The sequence below is a fragment of the Mycteria americana genome, chromosome 2 (assembly GCF_035582795.1).
Source record: "Mycteria americana isolate JAX WOST 10 ecotype Jacksonville Zoo and Gardens chromosome 2, USCA_MyAme_1.0, whole genome shotgun sequence".
NCBI lineage: Eukaryota > Metazoa > Chordata > Aves > Ciconiiformes > Ciconiidae > Mycteria > Mycteria americana.
In genome coordinates this window covers 78,122,418-78,149,833 of record NC_134366.1, presented here as the reverse complement: position 1 = coordinate 78,149,833, position 27,416 = coordinate 78,122,418, and the positions used below count along the sequence as shown (strand labels likewise).

The window sequence follows — 27,416 nt, the reverse complement described above, 5'->3', positions numbered from 1 at the left end:
ATCCTGTACCGCTTCCTCAGCCCCTTCCCTTCTTATCCGTGAGCCCTCACGGCTGCAGTCTCTCAGGCTGCTCCCAGCTAGGCTGGCTGCCCTGCACCCGCGCCGCTCCCTGGGACAAACCTCCCTGCCTCTGCACCTGCAGCCTCCGAGACCCCCTGATGACAGACCATCTAGAGGGGATAACTGGCCCGGGAGGTAGAGAAGAATTGGAGGAGCAGGATTTGGGACAGTCTCTTCTCCGTGGGGGCCTTCTGCAGCTGCTTGGTCCCTCTGCGCTGGCTGCGCAGGTGGTTTGTCACCCTCCTGCCCTGGGACCCTGGTGGGGTGACGGGAGGGAGGGGACGCGGTCCCTTTACAGGACTGCTTCGGTCCGGGGGCTTGCTGGGCTGGGAAGACTCCGAAAGGTGTTTATATTGAGAGAATTTATGCACACCAGATTAGAAGAGACCAGAACTACTCCACTCTGAAAAAGGGAGAGGAAAAAGTCTGTGTCCACTTTTAGTAGAGATTTTTGAAGTGGGCTAAGTGAGAAAAGGGTGAGGGCAGATCCCCAAAGCTAACCTTGGGTATTCCTCATTTCTAACCATTTAAGTGGGAGGTCAATGCAGCTAACTGATGCGGAGAGGATGGTGACTGGCTATTGTAAGAGAGACACTGTTACAGCTGCAGACAGCAAATATCTCCTCGCTTTCCCTACAGAGGATTGTGCCTCAGTCCCATCTGTTTCTCCAGTCAGAGACCAGTCTGAATAAGGCCCACCTAGCACAGAAATTCCTATATGAAGTGCTTTGTTCATTGCTGAATTCACTTTTAAGATTTTCTGTGTCTTCTAGTCTATTAATATGCAGCGTGTCAGTTTGCTTCAAATTAGCAGTGTTTGTATAGGGTTAACTTTGTGCACATTTACACTCAAAGGATTTATCTTCATTAAATTGTTGAGTTCCTGTTTCTTTCAAAATCTATTTACTCAGGACTACTATTAATTTAGCACATCCAAAGTGACTTGTTTTGCTCTGACTAGAGCTCAAAACCCCATACCATCATGTGATATCATATATTCTAAATACTATACGGGGCGGTCCCAGGTGCCTACCAGTCCAGCCCCCTGAAACAGCAAGTGTCTGCCAGCCTTCGTGGTGTTTGAGTCAGGTTGCACATGCGTAAAGCAAGTGAGCCCAGTGCACGTCTGTCTGCAAACTATGGGATGGTGCACCTGGGCTCTGCCCGCTCTTACGTCCTTCCCCAGGGCTCCCACAGGACCAAAGGGATGGTTGCACCTTGCTGGTGTCCACGGGAGAGAGTGTGCTTTGGGGAATGGCTGGAAAGAACGGCAGAGAGGGGTACGGTGATGGAAGAGGTATGGTTCTCACTTTTCCCCCCCCGCCCCTGTTCCTTTTCCCGACCTTGGCCACAGTTTAGCTGAATGTGTTGGGCGCACTGCGAAGCCTTGCCTCACGACCTCTCGTGTGCACAGGAAGTGCTCACCGCGTTAGTCTGAACAGAGTCCTAACCTTTTGAAGGCATTGATGGATTTATTCATGAAGTGTCTTATAAGGCGTTTTTGTTGTCAGCATTAGAGATCAGAAAGGTTTTCTTTTTCATATGAGAAAGATCTTGGCCGCCTTTTGTTCCGATGGTGATCTTTGACAGGACAAGTAATTCTACTTGTTTTGTTAAAACCTAAATAGCAGTACATTAACAAGTGTATGGTACAAAGAACTGATAAATGTAATCAAATAGGTTTAAGCTAAAGCTTGTAATCCAGTCTTTTTTGTTCCTTTTTTTTTTTGAAAAAAAAAAAAATCATAGGAAATACTGTACTTATTGTGCTTTCTTATTGTTCAGGAATCCATTGGCAGCAGCAAAGTAGTCCTTATGGAAACCATTCTTGATTTCTGTTGTGACAGGGGTTTCCTTTATAGCTGTTCTTGAAGGTGCTTTCCGGTATGTCTATAAAAGCAAAATCCAAAGTAAATACTTGGATTTATTTAGTGCCCCCCAAACACTACTTATGGTTAACTGTAAAATGGAGCTGTCTGGTGCTTCTTGATGCAGGTGTATACATTTGTGTTAGACTGCGTTAAGGGAACTGTATTATTTTCACTGCTGTGGGTGATATTACCTTACTAGTATTACTGTAATACTTCTTGATGTTAAAAGAGATTTTAAGCCCTTTCCACTGGAAGCTCTATGTATGTAGGCAGGCTGGAGCAGTCCCTGCTAAAAAAGTTTGACATAAACAATGCAAAGACAGAGCTGCTTGTTTCTTTTTTCCAAGGGGGGAGGAAGACTCAAAAAGTTGCCCAACAGAGCAAATTCAGACCTCCTAAGTTCTGAAGGCAGCACCTGACTTGCTATACAAATGCAGAAGAGCTGAGCTGCAATGGGGAGGTCATCATTACTGAATAACTCTCTCTTGAAGAGACATCACTGTATCTGTCATTCTTAACTGACATATATATTTCAATACAAACATTTTAAGTATTGATGCTCATTCTACATGCAAATTCATCAAGACTGCTATCCAAAATGTTCTTCTCCCCCCCCCCCCCCCCCTTGTCAGAGAACTCTTGGAAGACTGCTTACCTTAATGTAGAAGTTTATGAAGAGAATGACCAGTGTGGCCATGTAGGAGGACTGGAACATGAGGCAGCCAAATGGGAATCCACATGGCTTCACAGCTGCGCTGAGTGTGTGCACAATAGTGAGCAGAAATTGGATCTGTGGAGGAAAGATCATGCATAAGTATTTGCTGAGAAAGGGTCAGTGCCAGCTAAATCAGATACAACAATGTCACCTAGTCCTGCTCTTTGAATGTTTGAGTATTCTTGAAAACTATCCCTTTCTGAACCTGTGAATGTATTGTGAGGGTTAACTTAAAATGGCGCTCTTATGAAATGTAAAAAAAATATAAGGGGTCAGATTTCTAAAAATATGAGTTTAGAGGCCTAGTTGGCAAAATGAAAGCACTTCTTTTTTAATAGGGGTTGTTCTATCCTCCAGACCGTGTTGTGCCGGGTACAGCATTGTCTCTGTTACTGGGCAGAAACTTGAGAGAACTCTGAAGACTCCAGGCAATAACTTTAGAAGTCTGACCAGAAAATGGAAATCCCAGGTCCGAGGAGAAGCTCGAGTAGGCTTGTGTTTGCATTAATGGAGTTAAGATGGGGACAAATGAAGCAAAAATGATATGGAGAAGGAATTGCAGAAGGCTATCTGTATTTAGGACTGTGAACCACAGCCTATGCTGGTACATGTGATTCTCCCCAGCCAGCTGAGCATGCTGTCAGTCCAGTGTGCCGAGGTGCATTTCAAACAGGGCAGCGTGTTCCAACAGCAGGGATGGTCTCAGCTCAGAGAAGAAGCATTTGCTAAACACATTTCTACACAGGTGTTTTTAAGCTCACTGCAAAGATCTGAACTCCGAAATAATATGAACTGGTGCAAGATAAGGAAGTGAAAGGAACTTTATTTTGCATTAAGCCTTATATCTTGTTGATAGAAGCTTTTGATGTGGCTCAGCTCTTTGGGTACAGCAACTGCCGGAGTAAACTTTTAGAAGTCAGACAACTTCTGTCTTGTCTAAGAGTTTGTTTACATCATTTTGTAGTTGTACCACAGTGTGGTGGGTTAACCTTGGTTGGCTGCCAGGTGCCTACCCAGCTGCTCTCTCAATTCCTCTCCTCAGTAGAGTAGGGGGAGAAAATGAGATGAAATAACTTGTGGGTTGAGATAAGGGCAGGGAGGGTAATTGGTAAAACTTACCAATTACCATCACAGGCAAAACAGACTTGACTTCAGGAAGATTAATTTAATTTATTGCCAATTAATAACAGAGAAAGATAGTGAGAAACAAAACTAAAACCATCTTCCCCTAAGCCCCTGTTTCTTCCCAGGCTCAACTTCACTTCTGACTCTTCTACCTCCTTCTCCCAAGTGGTACACGGGGATGGGGAACGGGGGTTGCAGTTAGTCCATATTGCTTTGGCTCTGCTGCTCCTTCTTCATCACGCTCTTCCCCTGCTCCAGTGTGGCATCCCTCCCATGGGAGATGGTCCTGCATGAACTGCTCCACTGTGAGTCCTTCCCACGGGCTGCAGTTCTTCAAGAACTTCTCCAACATGGGTCCTTTCTATGGGCTGCAGTTCTTGAAGAACTGCTCCAGTGTGGGTTCTTTCCATGGGGTGTAGTCCTTCAGAAATGGATTGCTCCAGCGTGGGTCTCTCCCAGGCCACAGGTCCTGCCAGGAAACTTGCTCCTGCGTGGACTCTTCTCCACAGGCTGCAGCTCCTACCAGGAGCCTGCTTCTGCATGGGGTCCTCCATGGGCTGTAGCTTCCCTTGGGACATGTCCACTTGCTGCAGTGTGGGGTCCTCCACGGGCTGCAGGTGGATATCTGCTCTGCTGTGGACCTCCATGGGCTGCAGGGGGACAGCCTGCCTCACCATGGTCTTCTCCACAGGTTGCAGGGGAATCTCTGCTCTTCCTCCTCTCCTTCTGCTCCGACCTGGGTGTCTGCAGGGCTGTTCCTCTCACATTTTCTCACTCCTCTCTCTCAGCTGCTGTGCAGCATTTTTTACCCTTTATTAAATATGATATCACAGACGTGCCCCCAGCTCTGCTGATGGCCTCAGCTTTGGCCAGTGGTGGGTCTGTCTTGGAGCCGGCTCTCAGACAGGTTTTTTTATAACTTTTAATCAGTCCATTTGCCATGATTAAGCAGTGTCCATTTTCTACACAAGAGAGAAACAATAATGGAGTTTTATGGACTGTAGAGTTTCTACTGTATTGTAGAGAATATTTCTGAGCGTCATTTCCTTTATTAAGTTATACAAGCTGTACTAGTGACTTGATCTGTATGATAGCTTTTTTATATTTTAATTCTAACTGGCTTAATTCTGCAAATGACAATATTTATCTATCATTCAACTCTGGTATTTTGAAGGATTTCTGGTTATTAAAAATGAGATTAAAATAGATATATACCAATTGTGCCTGTGTGAGGTATTTCTTCCACCACAGATACTTGCGCATAGAAGGGATGACTGACAGTCCATAATAAGAATACATGAGCACGTGGATAAAGCTATTCAAAGTGGGTCCAAAGAAACCTATAAAAATCCAACAAGGGAAACGTTTTATACACCAACTGCTAAAAAGTCAATGAAGATAATATTGTTAGCAACGCCTCCTGCATATGGTAAGTCTTCCCTCTGTGCTTATCCTTTGCTAAAGACATTCCTGATGTGAAGAGGTGCTGTCCTAGGGACAACTGACAAACTGAATGATACCTCCTATGGGGTTTTTCTCATGCTGAATTTTGTATTTTCATCCCGTGTTTTTCATTTTCTCCCCTTTCCTTTACTGTTCGGTAGTTTACAGGCTATTGCTCTTGTTCCCCTCCCAAACATTATTTGCATGAGTCTCCCCATCATCGCTGTAAGCTTTAGACACCGCTGTGGGTGACTGTGCTGCTGGTACTGCAGCTTAGTGCCCGGGGAGGCACCCGCCCTCCTGCCTGCCGCAGTACTAAGGGCTTTACTCTGAATTAAACTAGCCTCGCGTGGCTGTGCTTGAGCACTGCTTTCATTTTCTTCAGTGGCTCTTCTGCTAGATGCAGATTTCCAGAACTTCACCCCAGATAATACCTTGCCACTCTAATTAGCTACACGTGGTAAATACTAATTCTAGAGCAAACAAATTACCCTGTGTACCTTACGGACTATTGAGAAGTAGCAGCACTACTCTCTGCTGTATGGTTGTGTGTTTGATGGCAGTGCTTGACAACTACAAGATGGCCTCACCACTCGTTTTGAGTTTTCCACTGATTAAGTACTTAATAATTACTGACTAATTACTTAGCTACTGATTTTTCCACTCTGTTCATTATAATAGTGCAACGCTAGTACAAAGCGTGGGGAATATGTTCAGACACAATAGAAAGCACAAACCCCTGCTAATTTGTTTACACCTCTGTAGAAATGGCTCGTAATTGCTATGAAATCTTTGATCTCTGCTTCTACCTATAACAGTGATTTACGCTGATTTTGTGCTGTCCATAGTAAGTGCCAACAAATGTGAATTCTGCTTTTTGTTCTGAAAAACACCTGCAACAAGTTACTTTACAAAATGTTACAGTGGACTGAGGTGACTCCCTTTAATAGCTCAAAGTAAGAAAACTGATTGTCTTCTCAACTCTGATAACAATGCCACAGGAAGCCTCCAGCTGTATGAAGCCCTGGAAAAGTGTGCGTGTTGTGGGACACCTGAAGTAGTCCTCTGCTGTTTGGACTTAGTATACAAATGCCAAGTGACCAGCCTGTGGCACCGTACATCTTCCCCCACCTCACCAGGGGAGATGATGACAATTACAATATCCTCCTAAGAGACTAGTCATTTACTGTTGTGAAATATATTGAACCCAAAACATAATAAGGCAGAGGATGCTGCTACTTCTGCTATTTCATTATGAAATGAAACCTATATCAATCACTTCTGGCTGTCCAGTAGTTCTACTACTTGAATGAGATGTATTCTCATTTAAGACAAACTGGTATTTTAATTAACAATTATGTAAGTAAAGTATCTTACTAAAGCGGAATGTTGGATTGATGCATACAGGAGTCAAACTTGTCAAAATGCTATTGAGTTCATTTGTCGTGATTGGCACTGACTTTACTAGGGTCATGATTTCCTCCTACATCTGCTTTTGGAGTAGGTATTGTATGTGATCACTCTCGTGTACTACTTGGCAGTGTTATTCTGGCTAAAAGTGGTTTGAAGAGAAGTAAATATAAGGGGTTGTGGCAGCTAAGTGGAAAATCTAGGACCTAACAATCAGACTTTTTTTTTTTTGCCCTGAACTTTTAACCACACTTTTAATTTTACTGTGATCCGCAGGTGTGTTGGCAGTTCTGAAAGGCTATGAAAGTTAATGATGCTGTCAGTGACACACTTGCTTTGCATGGTGATGTGATTCTCCTCCAGCAACAGGCGACTTATGCCCCAGGTGATGAAGCGAACACAGACTTACTTTGCCCACAAGGTATCCAGTTCAGAACACACCACCAAATGTTAAACATAGTGGCATGGTGATACACATGAAGGAAGGTGATCTGGCTGCTTTTCTTTCTCAGTACAAAGAAGATAGTGTCCATGAATTCAATTACTTTGGAAAAATAATACCACCACAGCACCTTGGCTACCTGTACAAGCAAGAACAAAGGAGGAGGAGATCAATATCGGTCCATAAAAGGGCTTAAATATTGCTGTACTTCATCGGTCCCCAGGCACGTAACTTTCCAAAAGGCATTAATGTCTTATTGAAGGAGGAGCACAAGCTCTGGCTTCAATTTTATTTCCCTGCTGAATGAAGCAGTTCAGAAAAACCACATAATTTTTAATGTGACTGTATAAATATATAATTATCTAAATATAATTTAAGAAATACAAACTTTGAGGAAGGATTTTCTAGTTGTTCTGGATTTTTTTGATACAGTTGTGTGGGGTTTTTTGTTTGGTTTGGTTTTTTTTAAGAGTGCTACCATTTATAGTTTCTTAGCACTGAACACATTTTGCTGGCAGCTTCTTCTTTTTAAGTAATCCAAATTTGACACTTGACACAATGGAATATACCTTCTAGAGCTGAGACACTTAATCAGAGCTCAAGATATGTCCCAGGACAGTTGAAGACAAGACAGTTAGTTAAAATACAAAGGGGGAAAACACCTTGTTGATGGGAAAAGGTATTTAACTGACCTTTTCCTTGCCATAACACAGACAAATTTCGAGGGTTGGGGAAAACTATATAAATTAACCAATCTTTCTGCCCTTGAGCTCTAACATTATCTGGAAAGTAAGCCTGATATGGGGAATGGCAGAGGGTTAATACATGGAATTTCTATGGTGTAGAAATAAGGGCTGAAACTAGAGATGAGCCAAGCCAGCAAAATGCCTCTGCAGTTTTCCAGAGTTTAGAGTTGGGCTTAAATCCATTTCCAGCTACAGCCCAACAAGTGTTGCATTTTAGATGATTGATTTTTTTTGTTCCGAGTTTTTAAATGATCTATTTTCTCTGTTTTAATAGTCAGGTAATGCTGTTTTGATCACAGATCTTGATATACGGCTTTTCAAAATACTCCCTGTCATGCTTTCTACAGCAAGGATGTATCTGTATTGCATCAGAAAGATAACACTTCGTTTGCTACCAGCTGTTAGGGAACTCGATTTAAAACCCTCATGTTAAGGATGTCATCAGTCACATCCTTATAACGGCCGTGAACGCAGAAGCGTCGCACGGAAGACGCGGAGGGGAGGGCTGCCGCGCGTGCCGGGGGCTGAGCCGTTGCTGTCTCTCACCCGGATGTCGGCCTCCCCTGCGCTGTGGAGGTTCTGGCACTGCAAGTTGTAGCCTCCTTCCCATGTGGCAAGGACGAGCTGGAACAGAAAACGCAGCAATTATGTTCATGAACAGATGGAGCAGTTTGCTTTTACCCCTGCAGTTGTTCTCTGTTTATTGAAAAAAGCAGCACGGAAGTATGGTAGGTTCCTAATCCTTCCATGAACCCATGCTCCCAAACCAACTTGCTAATATCTTGTGTTTTGAAATGCAAAAGGCATCAGGTTGTGTTGGAGATATACACTGGAATGGTATACCTTTTACATTTCTCTAGCTTTAGAGCCTTCAAAGCATCCATTAAAATTTCTTGTTACTTAGTGCAGTGATCCTCACTCCAAAGCTCATGCTTGAATATTGTATCTCTGTCCTGAAGCAGTATGAACAGAGCTTAACATAGCTCCTTGGGCAAAACGGTCCTTCAGAAAAATTCCCTGAGGCCAAGCAAGCAAACAAGTAGTGCAATGGGAGAAATATTTCCTAATGCCGTATGCGTGTCTCTTTACCCTACACTGTTAGATGCAGGGGGAAGTAGAGGAGAGCGGGCATAGTGCTGAATGGAAACATGAACTGGACACAAGCAATTTCTTAGACTTAGCGCATATCATACTGGGAAGCAGACAAAGCAATGAAATGTCAGGCTACCACACTGTGATTGGAGCAGAAGGTTTCTAAAAAGCCATATGGTGGCTTTTGATGTGGAATATTTTTATAGTAATGACCACCTAAAGCATTCAACAGCCCTTTTAGAAAAGGGAGCATAATCTGTTGTCTGTAAATGCTATGTAGAGTCCATTGATTTTTAAAAAGGTCTTATTCTTGAGTGTGTGAAAAGTGGGTTTTGGGGTCAAACTGAGCAATTCATGTTCTGGGGTCTGTTTCTCTCTAAACAGAGGTTGCAGTGAGTGATGGTGGGAGAAATACACCACAGTGTTATGCTGTAAGCAGAATTGCAAGATGCTGTGAGAAGTGGCTTGCTTTCAACTCTGGCACTACATTCACAGGGAAAGTGTGTATCACTGTCTGTACAGACATTTCCCTCCACTTCAGACTGAAAAGTAGTCTCCTGCCTTGAATGTGTGACAGCCTATACAAAAATGAAGCAGAGAGGTTCTTGGTGATAAATCTGAATCAATTCCTAGAGTAAATACATTAAAAAAAAATTAAAGATTATCAATAATATTATCTGGAGAACTAGTAAATAGCCTAGCATGCTTATTATAAATTCATGTTAAAAAGCAATAAAACCTGGAGAGCCAGGGTCTTCTATTATTTTTTCCTCTGAATTGCAATTCTATGATTGTTCCTGTAGTTCCAACATAGCTGGTGTATGTGGCCAAAATAACCCATAGAGATTGCAGAGAGAGATGAAAAGACAATAAATGCGTGTTTTGCAGATAACTGCTATATAACAACCAAAACACGCACGCTCCTTTTTGGAACAGCCCGTGTTTCAGTGGATTCGCCTACGGTGTGTGCCAGAGGTCACCAAACCAAACAGGACGGGACCGGAGTCTAAAAACAGGGGAAACCACAAAAACCCAGCTCGAGATCCTCATAGAAATGCTCAGTGCAGCCGAGATCACAACTTGTCTTGCCATGCTGGCCTCTGCTTGGGTGTTGTGCCTGCAAGCACGCGGGGCTGGGACATGCGGGCTCCTCTCCTTTCCCCGCTGTGGCAGGTGGGTGGGAAGGGGAGGCACGGGTCGCACCTCTCCTACTAACTTAACCTGCAGAGGTGCTGAAGAGAAGGGAGTTAAAACTCTTTGAGAAAAGCAAATTATGCCACTTCATTTCCCTATTATCTTCCAAAAAGCAGCTGCGTGGTAAAGGGGTCATTTCTGTTCTCTGAGTAGGAGGCAGAGGGCATGCAGTTCCCCAGCTGTCCCTGCTGTGGCATGTCCTTGGTCCCCAGATCTGTACCTATGCTGTAGCTGGCAACAGGTAGCAGCTTCACGAGGGATGGGGAAACGTTACTGCATGGTTGCTTTTCTGGGTAGCTCCTCTCGGTGCCTTCTTTGTGCACTCTCCTGCCTTGGATTTTCTCTCCAAATGAGAGGTGACTGTGATCCCCAAACTGAGACTTTTGGAATAGGCAGGTATAGCATCATTGACAGGCTATTGATGAAGATTTGCTCTCAACTCTGTCTTGCTGCTGAAATGCTGAAGAAAATGGAATTGTCATCTTGTTCTTGGCTGGGAGCAGTATGGTAAAACAGTGCTGGAGTATCAGGAGTTCATCTGGAGGCAGCATCCTGGATGCCAGCAAGCTGCAGCGGTGACATCTGGGAGCTTTGGTAAGGCATGGCCTCAAATATGAGCATTAACAGCTCTGCCAGAAATCTCTGCTGCTAGTTCTACTAATAGGAGCAGGAAGAAAATGATAGTTCCTCTTGCTGTCTTATTTTTCTCAGTCAACTGTAATGAAACCTTAATTGGCTTTATAGGTGGGAATCGGTGATAGTGGGACCATCTCTAGTCCTTGCGGTTGCAGGGAGTTGAAATCATGACCCTCAAAACCCTAAAAACAAATGAAGGAGAAGAGGTGACTGCTTTTCCATTCTTGTGCAAGGCAACGTCATAGACCAGGGAGGACACTTTCTTCTGATTTTACTGAGGAACTAGAAATTGCTATTGCAAACACTCTCTATTGCTTGGTTAAGGTAAGAGATAAAGTTTGTGTTTTGCTGTAGTCATACTTTACACGATGTTTTGTAATGTAGCTCTATGATATGCCTATAATGTTTTTTTTATCTAAAGCTCTTAAACAGTTTTACTTTATGAGAGGTATGAAATTTTTAACACTTTTTCCAAGACTAATTAAAACAATTTCACCTGATTAATTCTATTGCATTCTATATCTGTAAATTCGTACCTTTCCTATGCTTGAATTGGTCAAATTTGTTAATTTCTCTTTTAATGTATGTTTGGGAATCTGCTTTTTCAGGTTCTAATTGCAAAAACACTTTACTCTTTCAACCTCATTTTCTCTTCCTTTAACAACTAACTCATTGTTTTGCTCTGCTGAACATACCTAACCCCATAAAATTTTCTGCTACAATAGGTAAAATGTTGGTTCACAGAAATTTGCTAGAAAAATTTGCTATTTTAAATCTTTTGATCAGTCTGTTTTACAAATGTTCTGATTTGTATACGATTACAATAGACTGATTTTAAAAAATCTCTTTTGTGTGTTGTTTTCTTGTGTGTTAAAGGTTAGGAAACTTTCCTGCTGGTGCTGAACTGGCCTGCTCGGTCATATCTCAAGATTTTTTCAAGTATTCTATTCATAGCTGTTGTGTTGGAAAATGAGATGAGAAAACCCTTAAAGGCTCAGAAATAAAATAAATATTTATTCGCAATATCACAAATTTTTAACTTGGCATTTGAGAAATCTGCAACTCGTCACATTGATCAGCATGCAAATGGAGAGCAAGCTTTGGGGTAAGAATACCATTCTCTCTGACTGCAGGGTTTTCTTTAATTTCTTTTGTTCATTCTTCCATGATTCTGTGCAATGCCAGATTTTGCAGGTCATACTGTGTGCCTATTCCCCAGTTGTTTGACTTGGCAGAAGAGTTCCGTCTGATTTGTGTCTGTGTTTTAAGAGCCAGCAGCTTAGAGTGAAGATCTGTTTTGACTGTCTTAACCTTGCTCTTTCACGTCAGCTTTTCTGTAGCTCAGCGTTTCAATTCTCTGTTGTTCGTGCCTGAGATACTGCTGGGTCTCCTTTACGGAAAAGAGGAGAATCCACTTTGAGTTTTGACTGCTCTACTTTGCAAGCTAATTTTCAAGATTTCTGGCTAAGTTCCTAATAAAAAATTAGTGGGGAAACGTGGAAGGCAGAGAGTACTTTTTTGGGATCCTGGTGATCCTAGGCCATGACTTCCATGTTGGCTATCAATGATGTTGAAGGTAAGCAGCTTACCCAGTGGTACCAAATGAGCCAGCTGCATATCTGGAACAGAAGCTGGTACCTTGACACAAGATGTTCAGTTACTAGGTCTCTCTTTCTCTGATACCAAACTCATACGTTATTTGTATTGTTTCAGTTATGTTCCCTTTCACATGCTGAGCGCTCTCATGACTCTGCAGAGCTGATGGTATTAATTAATCATGCAGAGATGGTGCAAGTACAGGATGTATTAAAGATATGAGAAGTCCCCTCTCTCTTTCGAAATACAAATTATGTCTCTCTAGAAAACAATTCTTTGAATGCTTTGCATTCTTGGCAGCCTATCCTGAAAATATTATTAACGCATGCATTGTTTGAAGCTACTTGGAAAAATAGATCACGTAAAGAGGAAAGTGCTGCCTTGTGAAAAATTTCTGCAAAGTAGCAACATCCTGTTAATCAGTAGAGTTTTCATATTTTGCTGTCACCCTAATGTTGCTCTTAATAGATTCTAGTTTTTACACCAGTTTTTACTCGAGTATAAACAATTACTTCAGTTTTTACTCGAGTATAAACAGCATGAGGATTCACAACAGTTGCTTTGCTGCAGCAGTCTAACTCATGCCTTTTTTTTTTTTTTTTTTTTCCCCCGAAGGGGAATCACATTGTTCAGGAATGAGAGCTGGTTCCTCTGTCAGAAATCTCAGCGGGGAGTGGGGGGGCAGCAGGCGCCAGACTAGCAGACTAAGCACCGAGAGCCTGGACCCGGGGGCCTGTGTCCTGCTCATTTCAAGCTTTCAGCCTCAAAAATCTCACAGCTGTAGCTTGTTCCTGCATCCGTCCTCTACAGGTAGGCTAGAAAGGAAAGCAATGTGATTTTCTGAATGGATATTCCTGTTTCTACTGACTGGGGTTTCTCTTTGATTGTAGAAAAAGCTCTATGCGTGTTGGGCTTTCTCAGACAGAAAATACCAGGAAGCAACAAGGTATAGGGAGACAGAGGGTGAGGCACCAGCATCTGGCTACATCTGGCTGGCGACTGGTCACCGGTGGTGTTCCTCAGGGTTCAATTCTAGGGCTAGTTCTGTTCAATATATTTATCAACAGTCTGGATGCAGGAGTTGAATGCACCAATAGCAATTTTGCTGATGATACCAAACTGGGAGGTGCTGTTGACTCTCTTGAGGAGGGCTTTCAGAGGGATCTAGACAGATTGGCACATTGGGCTATGACTAATGGGACTAAATTTAACAAGTTGAAATGTCAGATTCTGCACCTAGGACAGAGAAATGCCAGGCACAAGTATAAATTGGGAGAGGAGTGGCTGGAGAGCAGCCCTGCAGAAAGGGATCTGGGGGTGCTGGTTGACAGCAGGCTCCATACGAGTCAGCAGCGTGCCCTGGCAGCCAAGAGGGCAAACTGCATCCTGGGGTGCATCAAACACAGCATGGCTAGCCGGTCAAAAGGGGTGATTATCTCGCTGTATTCAGCACTGGTGCGGCCTCACCTTGAGTACTCTGTGCAGTTCTGGGCCCCACAATTTAAGAAGGATGTGAAGGTCCTTGAATGCACCCAGAGGAGGGCTACAAAGCTGGTGACAGGGCTGGAAGGAATGTCTATGAGGAGCGGCTAAGGAGTTTGGACTTGTCTGGTTTGGAGAAAAGGAGGCTGAGGGGTGACCTTGTTGCTCTCTACAGCTTCCTGAGGAGGGGAAGTGGAGAGGGAGGTGCGGAGCTCTTCTCCCTGGTATCCAGTGATAGGACATGTGGGAATGGTTCAAGGCTGCATCAGGGGAGGTTTAGACTGGACATTAAGAAGCATTTCTTTACTGAGAGGGTGGTCAAACACTGGAACAGGCTTCCTAGAGAGGTGGTCGTTGATGCCCCAAGCCTGTCTAAGAGGCATTTGGACAATGCCCTTCACAACACGCTTTATCTTTTGGTTGGCCCTGAACTGGTCAGGCAGTTGGACCAGATGATCGTTGTAGGTCCCTTCCAACTGAAATAGTCTATCCGGTCTATTGTCTGTCTGTCCAGAAACAGTTCTGAAGGTGAAGCCAAAAACTAATAATGGAATTAGTATTCAAATAATTGAAAATCGTCTCAAAAGTTCAGACTGGGAGGATGAGCACTAGTGTCCTTGTGGAAAAAGTGGAGCAAGAAGCCTCTTGACATTATTATGCGTATGATGTTTTACTGGGTTTTCTCTGGAATTCCAGCCCTTAGGGTAATTAAAACAACTTGGTCTGACTGCTATTCTCAAGCAATGGAGGTCTTGCTAAATAAAGTAAGGAGACTAATCTATGTAGCAGAAAGAAGGGTCTAACTTGCAGTGCTGTGAATCACCTATTTCCCTTGGCCGTAGGAGGAGATTTTTGTTAGTCCTTGTGAATGGCAGCTCCTCCCTGGATCTGTAGACTTGGACAAAACAGTCCTAAAAGCAGTTATCTGCTGGCCACATCCAAAGGAAAAGGAGTCTAAGCAAACACTCAGGATGGTGTCTCAGGAAGGAGAGAGGAATGACTTTGTTTTCTGTGTGTTTTTTATTTTAAGTGATTTTTAGAATGAAATGCCTCAGAAGATTATCAGTGTCTAAAAATAGAGGCCAGATATTCATAAAGTCACCTGACTTTCCTTTTTTAGTTTTTAAAGGGAGAAATCAGCTCCTTGACTGTAATATGGCTCAGTTCCACAAGCACGCAACATCTGAATTGTCTTCCTATCCCCAAGAGGCTGGGGTGAAGGCATGCCGCAACGTTACTGAGGCTATTGTGGTTTTACATAATAAGTAGATGGATAGAGGAAGGTACCATTAATCATCCTTGATTTATCCTTAAATCAGTTTTAAACAATACCTAGAAAGCTTTCAGGCAGGTTTTCTGTCTAGGACATTCAACTGTAAAATCATCTGTGAATAGTATTTGTTGAAGAACATCTCTCTATATAGATTGCCTATTTTCAGATGAGCCTCCAAGAATTGTGGTATAATCCCAGATTTCAGATGGATAGCTGAGATGCAGAACAGCCTGCATTTCCAGATTGCTGCTCTTGTGTCCTGAAGATCTCAAATAAGCTGTAGTCCGGCAAGACCATAAACCCCATAGGGAAGCAGCGTGGGCTAGATTGTTCAGCCCAGGACTGGGGGATTCCAGGAGCCTAGTCTCAGCCCTGCCACTTGGTCAGTGCCTTGGTTTCCCCAAATGTGACTGTTTAGTAGTGGTGTTGTGCCAAACAAGAAACAGGTGCTGAATAGGAAATACCCCATAAGATTTTTCACAATTAAAATATTTTGTTGTCCCTCTTTATAATGCAGTCGAGAGACTTTTCACGGGGACAGAAATGTAAAGAGCATGCTTTGGGCTATTCCTTGGTGAGGCTCTCCACGGGTCTAGTTAGAGGTCCGATAATTGTATGCATGGTGTCCCCCCAAAAAGATTGGCTAATTCTGTAATATACTGACTGGGGTTTGCTACCCTGATCTGCAATATGTACAGCTGGACTCTATGTTGGATCTCTCATCCTGCTGGAGCATCCTAACTAGAAGGATACTGGTTATTCCGGAGCAGAGGAAGTAAGTGGTGGTCTTATTTTGAGGTTGGAAAGTTCATATCACAGTAACAAAAATAAGAGCCCCTTCCCATATGAAGTTTTTATAAATGTCTGAATTTTTTTCGTCAACAAAAACTCTTTCAAATGTAAAGCCACGTTGCTGAGAAGCTGCCAGCCGGTTCCATTTAATACCCCTTAAGTAAATGGGAGACTGCTAGAAGGATTAGTGAACTAATGACTTCAAAATGACTCTAACTTAGTTGTGAATGGTAGTTCCTCTGCGTGTTGCTGTTGTCTGGGATAGTGGAATAGGCTAAAAGAAATCCCTTCTAGGCTTATTTTTGATGAATCTTTGATTACATCTCCTATTCTGAATAGCACCCGTATGTTACTTTGTGGTACCCATGATGGTATCAGAAACTTTGCACATGTGAAAAACCTCATGATGTGAATTTTTACTCTTGATTTCCAGTCAAGTTCTAATGAATTCTACTTGAACGTGCAGGTGAGGTCCAGAGCACTGTCTTTTTGATGAACAGGCTAAATGTTCTACTTAAATGTGGAGCTCAAAGGTCAGTAGGAAAGACATGGAGAACTCAGAGGATGAAAACTGAGAAGTGAGGACAACGTGTCCAGTTAGAATAACTGCAGGCAAGGATGGCAAAGTCAGCTCCTCGGCTCTCCAAACAAATTATTTGATTAAGATAGAAGAACACCTGGGAATTTAACTCTATTCAAAGTTCTTACTTGCTCGAAAAAGTTGTTTGCTTTTGTCCTTACATTTCACTGCTTTACACTGTGCTCTCAGGGACCTTTTGCTGTCTAGCTTTTTTTCCTCACTTCTCCCTTCTTCCAAATGATAGAAAGTACACCTGATCTCTTCTGGTTTCTCACTTTGTTCTTTCCCTTTTACTCCTCTAAGGTTAAGACAGTCTTTCTGTCCTAATTAAAGAATTACTTCAAAGGAAGCCTTCACCGCAAGCACCAGCCCTTATGGATCTGGAATCATTCCTTACTTGTCTGCTAAATTTACATTCGCTAACTTCTGAACAATTAACGAAGGAGTAAACAATCATTTATTACAATCTTAACAAAAAAAATTTATTATGTTGAAGTTGGATTTCTATAGTAAAATTCCAGGACAGTTCAGATCAGCTCAAATCAGCTTAAAAATGTTTTTTTTTACCTTTCCTTATCACCTGCACTGTTAAAACTTAGACCTTGTGTTACTCAAGCTCTGACTTTTTAACACTTGCACAATTAGGAAGCAAATCTTTCTGATGTTAGCCATTATAATGATGGAATAAAACAGGGTTTAAGTGCTCCTTCTATTTTTGGTTTGTTCCTTTCATTTGCCCACCGTTATCCCAAATCCAGGCATATAGTGGGCTTTCTAGTAATTTGTGAGATGTAATCCCAGTTGCAATGTGTAGGCTAAAAACGCTGGCTGGTGGCGCTGATCGTGCCAGTGTTGTGCTTCTGACCTTTCCCTGCTGTCAGGGGATACAGGGAAGGCAATTCTGGTACTCCTGGGAATCCTCACATTGTCTTGGCACCTATGGATCTGCAAGTCATGACTACAATTCAGAAATTGGGCTTGCTGTGGGGTGAATTTTCAGTTCCTAGAAACAGGTAATGTGAAGGTAATTTACTTTTTTTTTTTTAACCCTGTAAGGTAAAAGACTTTTCTTCTGGCTTCACTAAAAGGGTTAATGCACTGGGCTTGCAATACTTGTGCAGTTCTGCTCTTTCCCCTTTGCTCTGAATCGAGGGGTCCTCACATGCAAGTCCTGCTTACCCACATGGATGTGGTTGCTTGCTTACAAATCCTATGGATTTGTAATAAGTCTGTGTAGCTACCTGGGGGTACAGGCAGCTTTGAGACATTATGCCATCCTTATGCTAATAACATATATCTCTAGATCTCCTTTTTAATCTGACCCAGATGGTGCTACTGTCCTGGTTTTCTTAGTGCCTGATCAACCAAAGGACTTGGGTGAGAGCTTGATGACTAGCTGAGATTTAATTTAAATAGGGCAGAGGTGATACTTACTGCTGGGGAAAGCAGCCTAAGACTGTGGTCGAGATTATGTCTTTTCCTATTAATGAGAGAGAGTATCCTCACCTGAGTAATTTCACAATTCAGAGATCAGCATTGGTCTCTTGTTTCCAGTTTTAATTTATCATTGGAGTTGTGACAGTTTTATCCTGTGGTGAACTTCAAAACGTTATCTTGGCCTCTGGTGCCTCAGATTGCATCCCTGGAGTGTGGTTTGTGAGTTGACTTGCACGTGAAATAATTTTAAAATATGCAAAGACCTGTTAGCTTTTCACAGTAAGCTGGTTTTCTGCTCATAGTTGGTACTTCTAGGATCTTAGGCAGAGATTTGTGTAAAGGCATATTTTTCTTCAGTGAGATTGTTTTGAATTTTTTATTAAAATAAAAAAGTGGTGGTTTTTCTTTATGCGGATTTTTGGCAATGTTACTAGAAATTGTTGGGTCACTAGACCTGATCTGGGTCTATGAACACTTAATGGTACAGAAGAGTATGCAACCAATAACAAACATCTGATGAAGGTTTCTCTTGTAGTGGCAAGGGTGGAGGGAATTTTCTGGCCCATTGGTAGTGCACCTGCAGCCTGCCTAATTTAAGCACAGGACTTGCGTCTAAGCTTCAGGTACTTGAAAATGCCATGCTCCAAAACCAAGTGCCCCACTTCTCCATCATATTCAAAGGTAAGTGCCTTTGACGACTTCAAGAAAATCCATTTGCCTAACTCAGAAGTCTAAATTAAGGTCTAATAAACTGCCCTTCTGGGATGCCTTCAAAGGTACCTAACTCTTTATTGACACAGACATTTTAAGACATCTCAGTAGGATGAGGGCAGCTGGGCAGAGCTGTTTTTCTGTAGACCTTGTCCTTCAGGGGTAGTAGGGGCATCTGACCTTATGCTAATGGCACATCTCAGAGCTGTCCTGGAGCTGTTCCTCCAAGCACTTCAGGGATCGGTTGACCTCAAAGCTCATGGAGCTAAAATCGGCTCCCAGATACTTCATGCCCATGGTGCAGTGCATTGAGCTCTGGCTCAAAAGAGGAATCTGTCCTTGGAGATTTAAGTAAAGCCCTTTTGTTATGACTCCTTGCTATAACCTTTGTCTTCTTGCCTTGAGGTTGTACAAATCAAGTGTAGTCAAGGGACAGCTAAACTAGGTGAGGAGATGAATTGCAGCACAGGTACCCCCGTCAGCTCGTTTACCAGGTTTCTCATTAAAGCCATCATGTGGGACAGCCTGCATTTGGAGATACACCCTTTCTTTTGAATGAGATGTTTTTCTTTTGAATGTCTAAGAACCACCCACTCCATTCTGCAGCTATCACAAGAAAAGGTGTGTAGCACCTTATAAACAAAACCAAGAAGAGATAAGAACAACAATGCCAATAACTGGGGTGGGTTTTTTTGGTGGTTTCTCTCTATAATAGAGCTGCTTATTTCGTGATTTATGTCTGTAACAGAGACCAGAGGGGTTCAGGTGCAGTGGGAGGATGGAGGAATAAGACAACTGTTATAGATGTCTCTAACTAGGAATTAATCCTGAATCATACTCACTGGAGGGATCAGCTGTGTTTACATAAGAAATGACTGTGCAGAATGCTCTAAATATAGGTAACTCTTGCCTTAAAGAGCTTACTGTCCATAAAAGAGAGAATAAGGGCCAGAGAGAAGCTTTGGAAATGAGACATCTTGAAATGTTGAGTTGCTGTAACTTATTCAGTACTGAAGGTGATTTCTGCTCTCCCATTTGCCTGTTTTCCTTCAGCAGGGATGTGCAAGCTACCTCAGGCAGGTCTGCAAGTCTTAACTTCTGTTCTGCTCCTTCGCAGAAGAAGCTGTGATAGGAACCAGGCGAGTAGACTATGGAAAAATACAGAGCTGCCATTATGGAAGAGTGTTTTGTACAGTGTAAAACCAGCCTGGCTGACAGTCCAGAGCTAAGAGTGAAATCTGCAGTAAAACAGCTGGCAGTGCAGATCCGTCGTGATGTCCCCCAGGTTCCTGAAAAATGCAGAATGTGGAGCTACGAGCCGCTGCCAGCCATGCCTAGCTGCAGTCTGGGAGGCATAAATCAGCAGCCGCCAGCTACAGAATCAAGGTCTAGAGGGACTAATCTGAGGACTAACGCAACTCAGCGATTGTCTGCAGCAAAGTTAGCTTCAGGAAGGACAGGGCAGTGAGGCAACTGAACGGGAGCTGGCTCAACACTATTCCTGCAATGATGTGAAGGTGGCAAAACCCAAGTTTGCTTCACTGATGTGAGACCTGCTAAAATTTTCTTTGTTCATTCATTTACTTGCGGCAGGCCAAATCAGCCTGCAACTGGAGGTAAGGGAGCAGTATTTTTTTTCTATTCAGTTAATCCTTTTTGCTGAGTCCTGCTACTGAAGACAGTTATCTGTATACCTTCAAGCAAACTGGGGATTTAAACATCAAAGTGCTAATTCAAATTTTGGAGGACAATCAGTATGGAGTCATCAAACCTTCCAGCAATTGTGCTGGTTTCTCCTTTGCTCTGGGCCTGATCCTGCACTCTGACACCCACAGCAACCCCTGAAGCCAGCTGGAGCTTTGACCAGGACTGAAGCTCTGTGTAGCACAATCAGTCCTTTGCACAAACCTAAGCTCCTGTTCAGCCTTTTGACCAGGCCAGTCACCTGGTGTTTAGCTCAAATTAATTTAAAACTTGAAACCTTTGGGGTCCTGTTTGGCTTCTGCAAAGTTTCTTCTCCAGCTGACAGAACAGTCAGTCCTTGTTTTTTCTCGTGAAAACTGCTGTTGTGGCTGGGAGCCCAGGGAGCAAGAAATGCTGTGAGGCTGTGCAGGCAAGGCAGCAATGTCAGCTCACACCTCCGCGGGTCACACCATGGTATGAAGCACATCCTTCAGCCAGGGCTTCTCGTGCCTGGGGTCACTTTTTAAGCCAAGTCAGAAAATGTTTTGTGGTTTTTGTCTTTTAGTGTTTGGGGTTTAGGGCCACAAGTGATGGATGTTAACGCTTTAATATTAAAGTACCTCAATTATCACAAGGCTCAGAATGGGGAGCTCCCAAATAATATCAAAATAGTGACTTTTGGCTTCTGCTCCCCACCGGGGAGGTGAAAACACACACGTCTTTGCTGAGGAGCACTGTTTGAGTCCTCTGCTGTTGCAAAACTGTCAGATGCATTCAAACCTCTCTTTTGGTTCTGAACGGATGCTGACTTCTGTGAGCATGTTCCTTCCTGAGAAGTACTTGGGAAATAATCTGTGTGACCATATTCAGCCTCCAAGTCCCACAGCCCTTCCTTTTGGCTGAAGTGGCAGGTTTTTAACATCTGTCTCTTACTGTCTGACTATATGAGCAAAGCTTCTTGGTCAGGAGAGCAGAAAAAGAAAGCTGAATTCCCAATATCATAAATAAATTAGTATTTACTCTTATCTAGAAATCTGTTCATGTTTAAGCATGGGCGTTTGTAGATAGAAAAATCATTCTTGTCCTGATATAGACACTCATATGAATAAAACCCAATCCATGGGCATATTCATGGGTGCTGAAGGATGAGGTGTAGGCATGTTTGAGCTGAGCGACTGCTGCAGATTCAAATTCACGCTTGCAGATAGACACTGTCCTGGTAGTAGCCAGCTGTCCCCAGCTGTGGACTGTAGCTCAGGAAGGACAGTTAAAACATGCCGAGATCTAAGCTGAGAAGGTACTGTACAACTCGCTGTCCAGTTGCTAAGGGACTCTTCTTGATCTTAAATTTGCTTTGCTGTTGATAAATTTCCTAGCAAAACTATCTGTTGCTAAGATATTTCTGCTAAAAACTGTATATTGCTTACCTTTCTCAGCCGCGCTGCACGGAAGAACACTTACCTCTACGAGCATGTACAAGGAGAGCAGTGTAATCCCAAGGTTATATACGATGAGGTGAGCCCTGAGAGAGAAAGGAGGCCTGTCCTTCATGAACTTGTTGCCCAGCCATATGCAGAGTAAGTATGCTCCAGTAAGGAAAAATGTGGGAAGGTAAGAGTCCAAAAGGAACCATCCTCTAACCCTGGCATCTGAAAAGAAACACATGCAGCAGGCAGTTAGAAGGCTATGGTAAAGTATTGTTAAAATAAGGCAGATCACATCATGAAAAAAGTCTGCTGAAAGTGTGAGAGGGAATCTGCCATGCTTTGCTCGCAAGAGCTATCCATTGCTTTTACCTCCTCAAACTGCATACTAAGTCAGAAAATGTGTGCTGAAAACTGCATGGAATTCCCTAATAATTTAATGTCACTTAAATCCCCTCATTTTAACAGGAAAGAGAAAATGAAAAGAACGCATGCCTATATGCTTTTTAAAATTAAGTTTAATGTTTTCACTTAATATTTAATTAAATCATATCTTAACCTGCTCAATGGACAGTTTGCAGATAGTATTAAATACCAAGTATGCACGTAAAGTTGTCAGTTCATGTATTATTTTAATTCTGCATTTGCCATAGAAGTATGAAGGTATATAACACTTGCTAGAAAACATGTACACAAGGGGAGGATTTTTCAAAAATATTAAATATGAAAAACAAATGGCAAATGTTTACTTTGATGGGTATCAAAGATATTTGGCAAGGCAAGGGCTTTCCCATTTGCCTTGTCCCAAAATGAAATATTAAGGTCAAATCCTGCTCGCCTTATTCACGCAAGTAATCCCATTGGCAGTAATCAGATAGTTCAGTGTATATGAGCAAAGCCTAATCCTATATGCCAATCTGGAGGCACCGCTTCGTTGTCCTATGAGCAACTGGATATCATGAGCAAAAGGAGTGTGGTTTTTGGGGTTTGGTTCCCACCCACCCCCTGCCCCAAGATTGAGCAAAATTTAGAGGTTAATTTTCCAGAGCAACAATCTTCAGACATTTATCTATGAAAAGAACATGGGTCATCATGCCTAGTTTTTCAAAAAGGTTACTCTAAATCTGTCACGATTTATGGAGTAAGTGAAGAAGTAAGTCAGTGAGAAGCTATTGTGCAGGTCACAGTAGTTCTTCTCTTAGGAACTGTTTTAAATTACTTAGTTTATTTTTTTACAAAGACCAAGATTATGTTAATTGTAAAAGAAGAAAAGGTATTCACAGTGCATGAAAAAACATTTTACTATTTTTCCACCTGTGTTGAATTTGGAAAGGACTGGGCAGTGGATGATGCAAAAACCAAATGTGCCCAAGCATTTAACAAACTGTTGCCAATTGCAATTTTGCTGTACTATATTCTTTCCAACTATTCTTTCCTCAAATATATGCATACAGGTATATGTAAAATGAGATTTTAAGTGAGTTAGAGTAATCTGCTTACGAAGAGGCTATGAACATCAGCTTGCTTTCTCATTAGTCTTGCTCCACTTCCCACCTTGCTTCCATCGCAGTGGCTGTAACGCTCATCTATTGGATTTGGGGTCCACATGGGGTGTTAGCTCATTGCAGGAAAGACTTTCAACCAGACCTAAGTTACTGTGGAAGTCCAGTGCTCTCCTGGTTTTGACTCTCCCTTCTGTGGACTCCCAAACACCTCTAGGAGAGGTGTAGGATTGAAGCAGTCAGGACAGCACAACCTCCTGTGACAAAGCACCATCCTTCCTTTGGGGTGGCCTTGCTTTGCTGTGCATTACCGAGCTAGAACACCTGTTTTCTGTATTCAGATCTTAATGTCTATTTAAGATCACCCCAGTGTGAGAGTAAAACACTTCCAACAGCCCTCTTAAAGTTCACAAGCTGTGTGTGAAGCTCTGGAATGGATGTTTTTGAGGGGTTTCTACTCCCATGTGGGCTCTAAACAGGAGTCATAGGACAGGTAAAGGTTGTGTGTGTAAGTGTTGATCTAGTGTATGTTTTAGGAGCATAAGATTTAATTTATTTACTTGGTATCCTAAATGAAGATGTAGAAAGCAGTTATGTCAGCAAGGTTGCTATCTAAAGAAGGGTCTCCCCATCCAAGGGTTGCAACACTTGGTACATAAAGGTCACTCATACAAAGGCCAACTGGCAGCAGTAGATAACAGAACAGCATGTCTGCTCAGAGGAAAAGTAATTGGAAGAGATGAGAATACAAATTAAACTAAACGGCATTAAAAGCTGCCCCAGTATGCTGTCAGAAGGTTTTCACCCCGCTGTGAGTGGCCACAAGCATGTGGGCTGATCCATACGAAAGCAGGACTCGTGTGCTTGTTCAGGTCAGCGGGTCGAGTATTTTGAAGATCTATACGATTTCCATTTCAAGAGAAATTATTAAAATGTGTACCCTAACTGATTATTTTCCACCCCGACCTTGGTACCTTGAAGGGTAAGACAGTTATTGGCAGAAAGTGGTTTATAAACAGCAGCCAAGGAATGTGACTCTTTTGTTTCCGCTTACATTTATCCCTGAATGACAGGAAGAGGGATGTTTTTATGTGGCAGGAAGGGAGAGGAAAGGGAGCATATTTCAAAAAAAGTTATCAGAAGAAGGAGAGATAAAAAGTAGTTCTGTTGACTGACAGTTCGATCTCCACGTTCAAGTACTATAAAGGTATGCTGTCAACAGGAGAAAGGATTATTTTTACGATGTTGAACCCACAGAGCATCTGAATTTGAGATCAAGGCAGTGAATGAAGTCACAGTGTGAAAGCTCTGGACTACAGCAGGGGAAGGAGCAGGCGCCCACAAGCTCTGATGGCTCTGTGAATAAGCTCATTCACGGTTACTGGCCATGATGTGCCAGACCCTCGGGGTGAAATCTTGGCCCCTTTGAAACGGGTGGCAGGCCTCCCAGGCTTTTTAAAGGTATCGGGCTTTTATCAGTGGGGTTTAGAAACATTTTGATTCAGGTTTCTGTATAGCTTTGGCCAGCTGGCATCTGAGGAGATTCAGACCTTTTTAGGTGCAGAGGGTAGATGGTTTTGCACCAATGCCTTGCTACTGTTCATACTCAATCGAGGAGAGGAGGAGTGCTTATTACTTTATCGTAACTTTATTAAAATATATTTATTCTTGATTACCTCTGTTTCTTCCACAGATAAAACAAGCAACCAGTTAACTAGATTTAGCTCCTGCAATTCACTATTCCTTAATTTTGTGTAACACCAAACAATACTCTGCAGATGAAGGCGACCCTGGAAAAATGCTCTCTTACAAAACAATATAGCTATTTCACTGTTTCTCATTTTGCCTTGAGCCTAGATAATCTCCTATCCAGAATAATATGGACCGACACCAAATTGTAAGACCACTTCTTATTAAGAGATGCAACTGATGGGCATGTATGTGGCTTCTATTCCCTGATTCAAAGGACTTGGTCTGCTAGTTCAAAAGCAAACATTGAGGTAAATTTGTGTACAAAGTCTAGGTGACACCAGTGAACAAAGGCACAAAATATGCCAACGTGTGAATGAAATTCAGATCTTTGATAGTATGCCCCTTATTCTAGTAGTGCAGTACTGCAGCTTGTGTTAACCTGGTACTACCAATGTGAGCAGAGATTGTCTCTGGGAACTAGCGTGCGGCTTTCTGTCTCTTCTCGTGCCCTCAGCCACATCTGGTAATGATGACTAAAACCAGTATAGTGATACCAGTATTTCAGGAGTTACTACCTAAAATAGAAACCATAAACATGGGATTGATTTTTTTTAAAAACAGAGCACTGTTATCTATCCTTTTAAGCCATCTGGCTGCTGAATGAAGTGTGCACTGTGGATGAAAACTGGTGGAGAGAAAGAAGGGGAACGGTTTGTTGGTTTTAGACATTAGGGGAAGCTCCCAAGAATTCATTAGATTTTCCTTTGTTGGGGTCATTCTATCCAGTTTAAAACCGTTTGCAGTTTATTGTGTATTATTTATGTGCGTAACCATATCGGAGGAAGCTATGTTAATCACGAAATGTATGACACTGTGTCATTATACCACCAGTTAAATCAAAAATCATAGTGAAGAGGCACGAACAAACAAATGCTATCTCCAGCATTGATGTCTGGAGAGGGATGCTGATGCACTTGACAAGTAATACAAATCATACTTGTTTAACTAAAGTGATTTCTAAAAGCCTAAAGGAATCTGTGTTGTATTCTGCATTGGATTAACTACAGTTTGTTCCTTTAAACAATTTGTTCTGGACCAACGAGGAAAGGAATGTAGAGCATCACGTCCATTTGGAAAAAAAATAGTAGTACTTTTATGCTTGTGATCACATTTCTTTGTTAATATTAAATTGGACTATTGTAGAAGCCATTAATAAAGCTTATTCTGGTTTAATCACTTCTGCTGCAGTTCCCAAGCTGTTCAGTGTTTCTTCACCAGAAATCTTTCTTTCAAGCTTCACATCTACTGCAGAGATGGTGGAAAAGATTTTGTAGCCATCCATCCAGCTAAGAAAAATGAGAATTCCTTGGTTTTAAGAATGCTACAGCTTGCTTTCCCTTGTCCTCCTAATTAAGCAAGAACTGTTTCTGGGATTTGGAGGACATCATTGCAACAAAATGAGAATACATAAGCATACGTCCATCCACACAGGCAGCAGTTCTGGGTTTAACCACGGGGAAAACTTTGCAAGGCTATTCCTCAAGTTGAATGTTTAAGCCCAGCCCTATCAGCAGCAAGGTGGCCTTACAGGGACCTTCTCTGATGACTGCCTGCTGTCTAAGCTCCTGTCTCGCCCCTCTCCTCTAATTGCTTGGCTCTCTTAGCCCTGACTTTGATGCTGTGTCCTCACCTTGCCGTAGCTGTAGCCTTTCTCTTTCTGCAGTCCTACTTCAGGGTTTTTTTTGGCTGGGTTTTTTTTTTTTTTGACTATTGCTTGTTTCAGTCCTAACAAAGCATGACGCACCTCCAGGCTACAGTTATTCAAGTTATTCTTGTCTAAACTGTTCTAGAAAGCAAAAATAGGAAGTAGAAAGATGCATCTCTTCTCCCACCCTGTCTATTGGTTTACTGAAATTTTGGACATGATCCTGCAGGGTGCTAAAAGCCCTTCCTTGCTTTTGCTCTGAGCATTCCTCTGAATTAGGCTATTTGATAGCTAGCTGGACCAAACAATAACTGGATTATGAATGAGAATCAGTCCCAAAACAGATCTTCCACTCTCAGAAAAAATCCAGGCTTTCAATTTGTTTAATCTACATTAGAAGGTAAAACTGAAATCCCTTGATATTCTCAGAAACAAAGGACTCTCAAATCTAGTGATTTTTTTTTTTGTTTCAGAAAAAAAATTCAGTTTCATTTCTTTTCACCTTCAGTATAATCTGTGATTTGTTTTAATTTGTATTACAGATAATAAACAGTCAAAACAAAAATCTATTTGCTTTCTATAAATGCAGTGCAGTGACAGATTTCCTACAATAATGGTGTGTTCCTGCAAATACTGTGATTCTGCCTAGTCCACATTTTTCAATGAAAATTATTCAGATAGAAGATTTTGACTGCTTCTATTTTTTAGAATATTTTTGAGTGGTAATCTGGATAGGTATTATTTCCTAAAATGGCTATAGGTAGAGCAGCTTACCTCGAGGTCCAAACATATAGTCCACAAATGC

The 27,416-nt window shown here is 42.3% G+C and overlaps 1 protein-coding gene across 1 annotated transcript; it reads right to left on the bottom strand.

The window, feature by feature from the left end:
- Positions 1–1,821: 1,821 nt before the first annotated feature.
- ELOVL2 (ELOVL fatty acid elongase 2) lies at positions 1,822–27,416 on the bottom strand. The gene is made up of 7 exons (XM_075495620.1): positions 27,386–27,416; positions 21,750–21,937; positions 8,359–8,436; positions 7,034–7,205; positions 4,987–5,111; positions 2,587–2,721; positions 1,822–1,950 (listed from the first exon to the last, which is right to left on the bottom strand). The coding sequence occupies exons 1-7, from the start codon at positions 27,399–27,401 to the stop codon at positions 1,822–1,824; spliced, it is 843 nt and encodes a 280-aa protein (XP_075351735.1). The 5' UTR covers positions 27,402–27,416.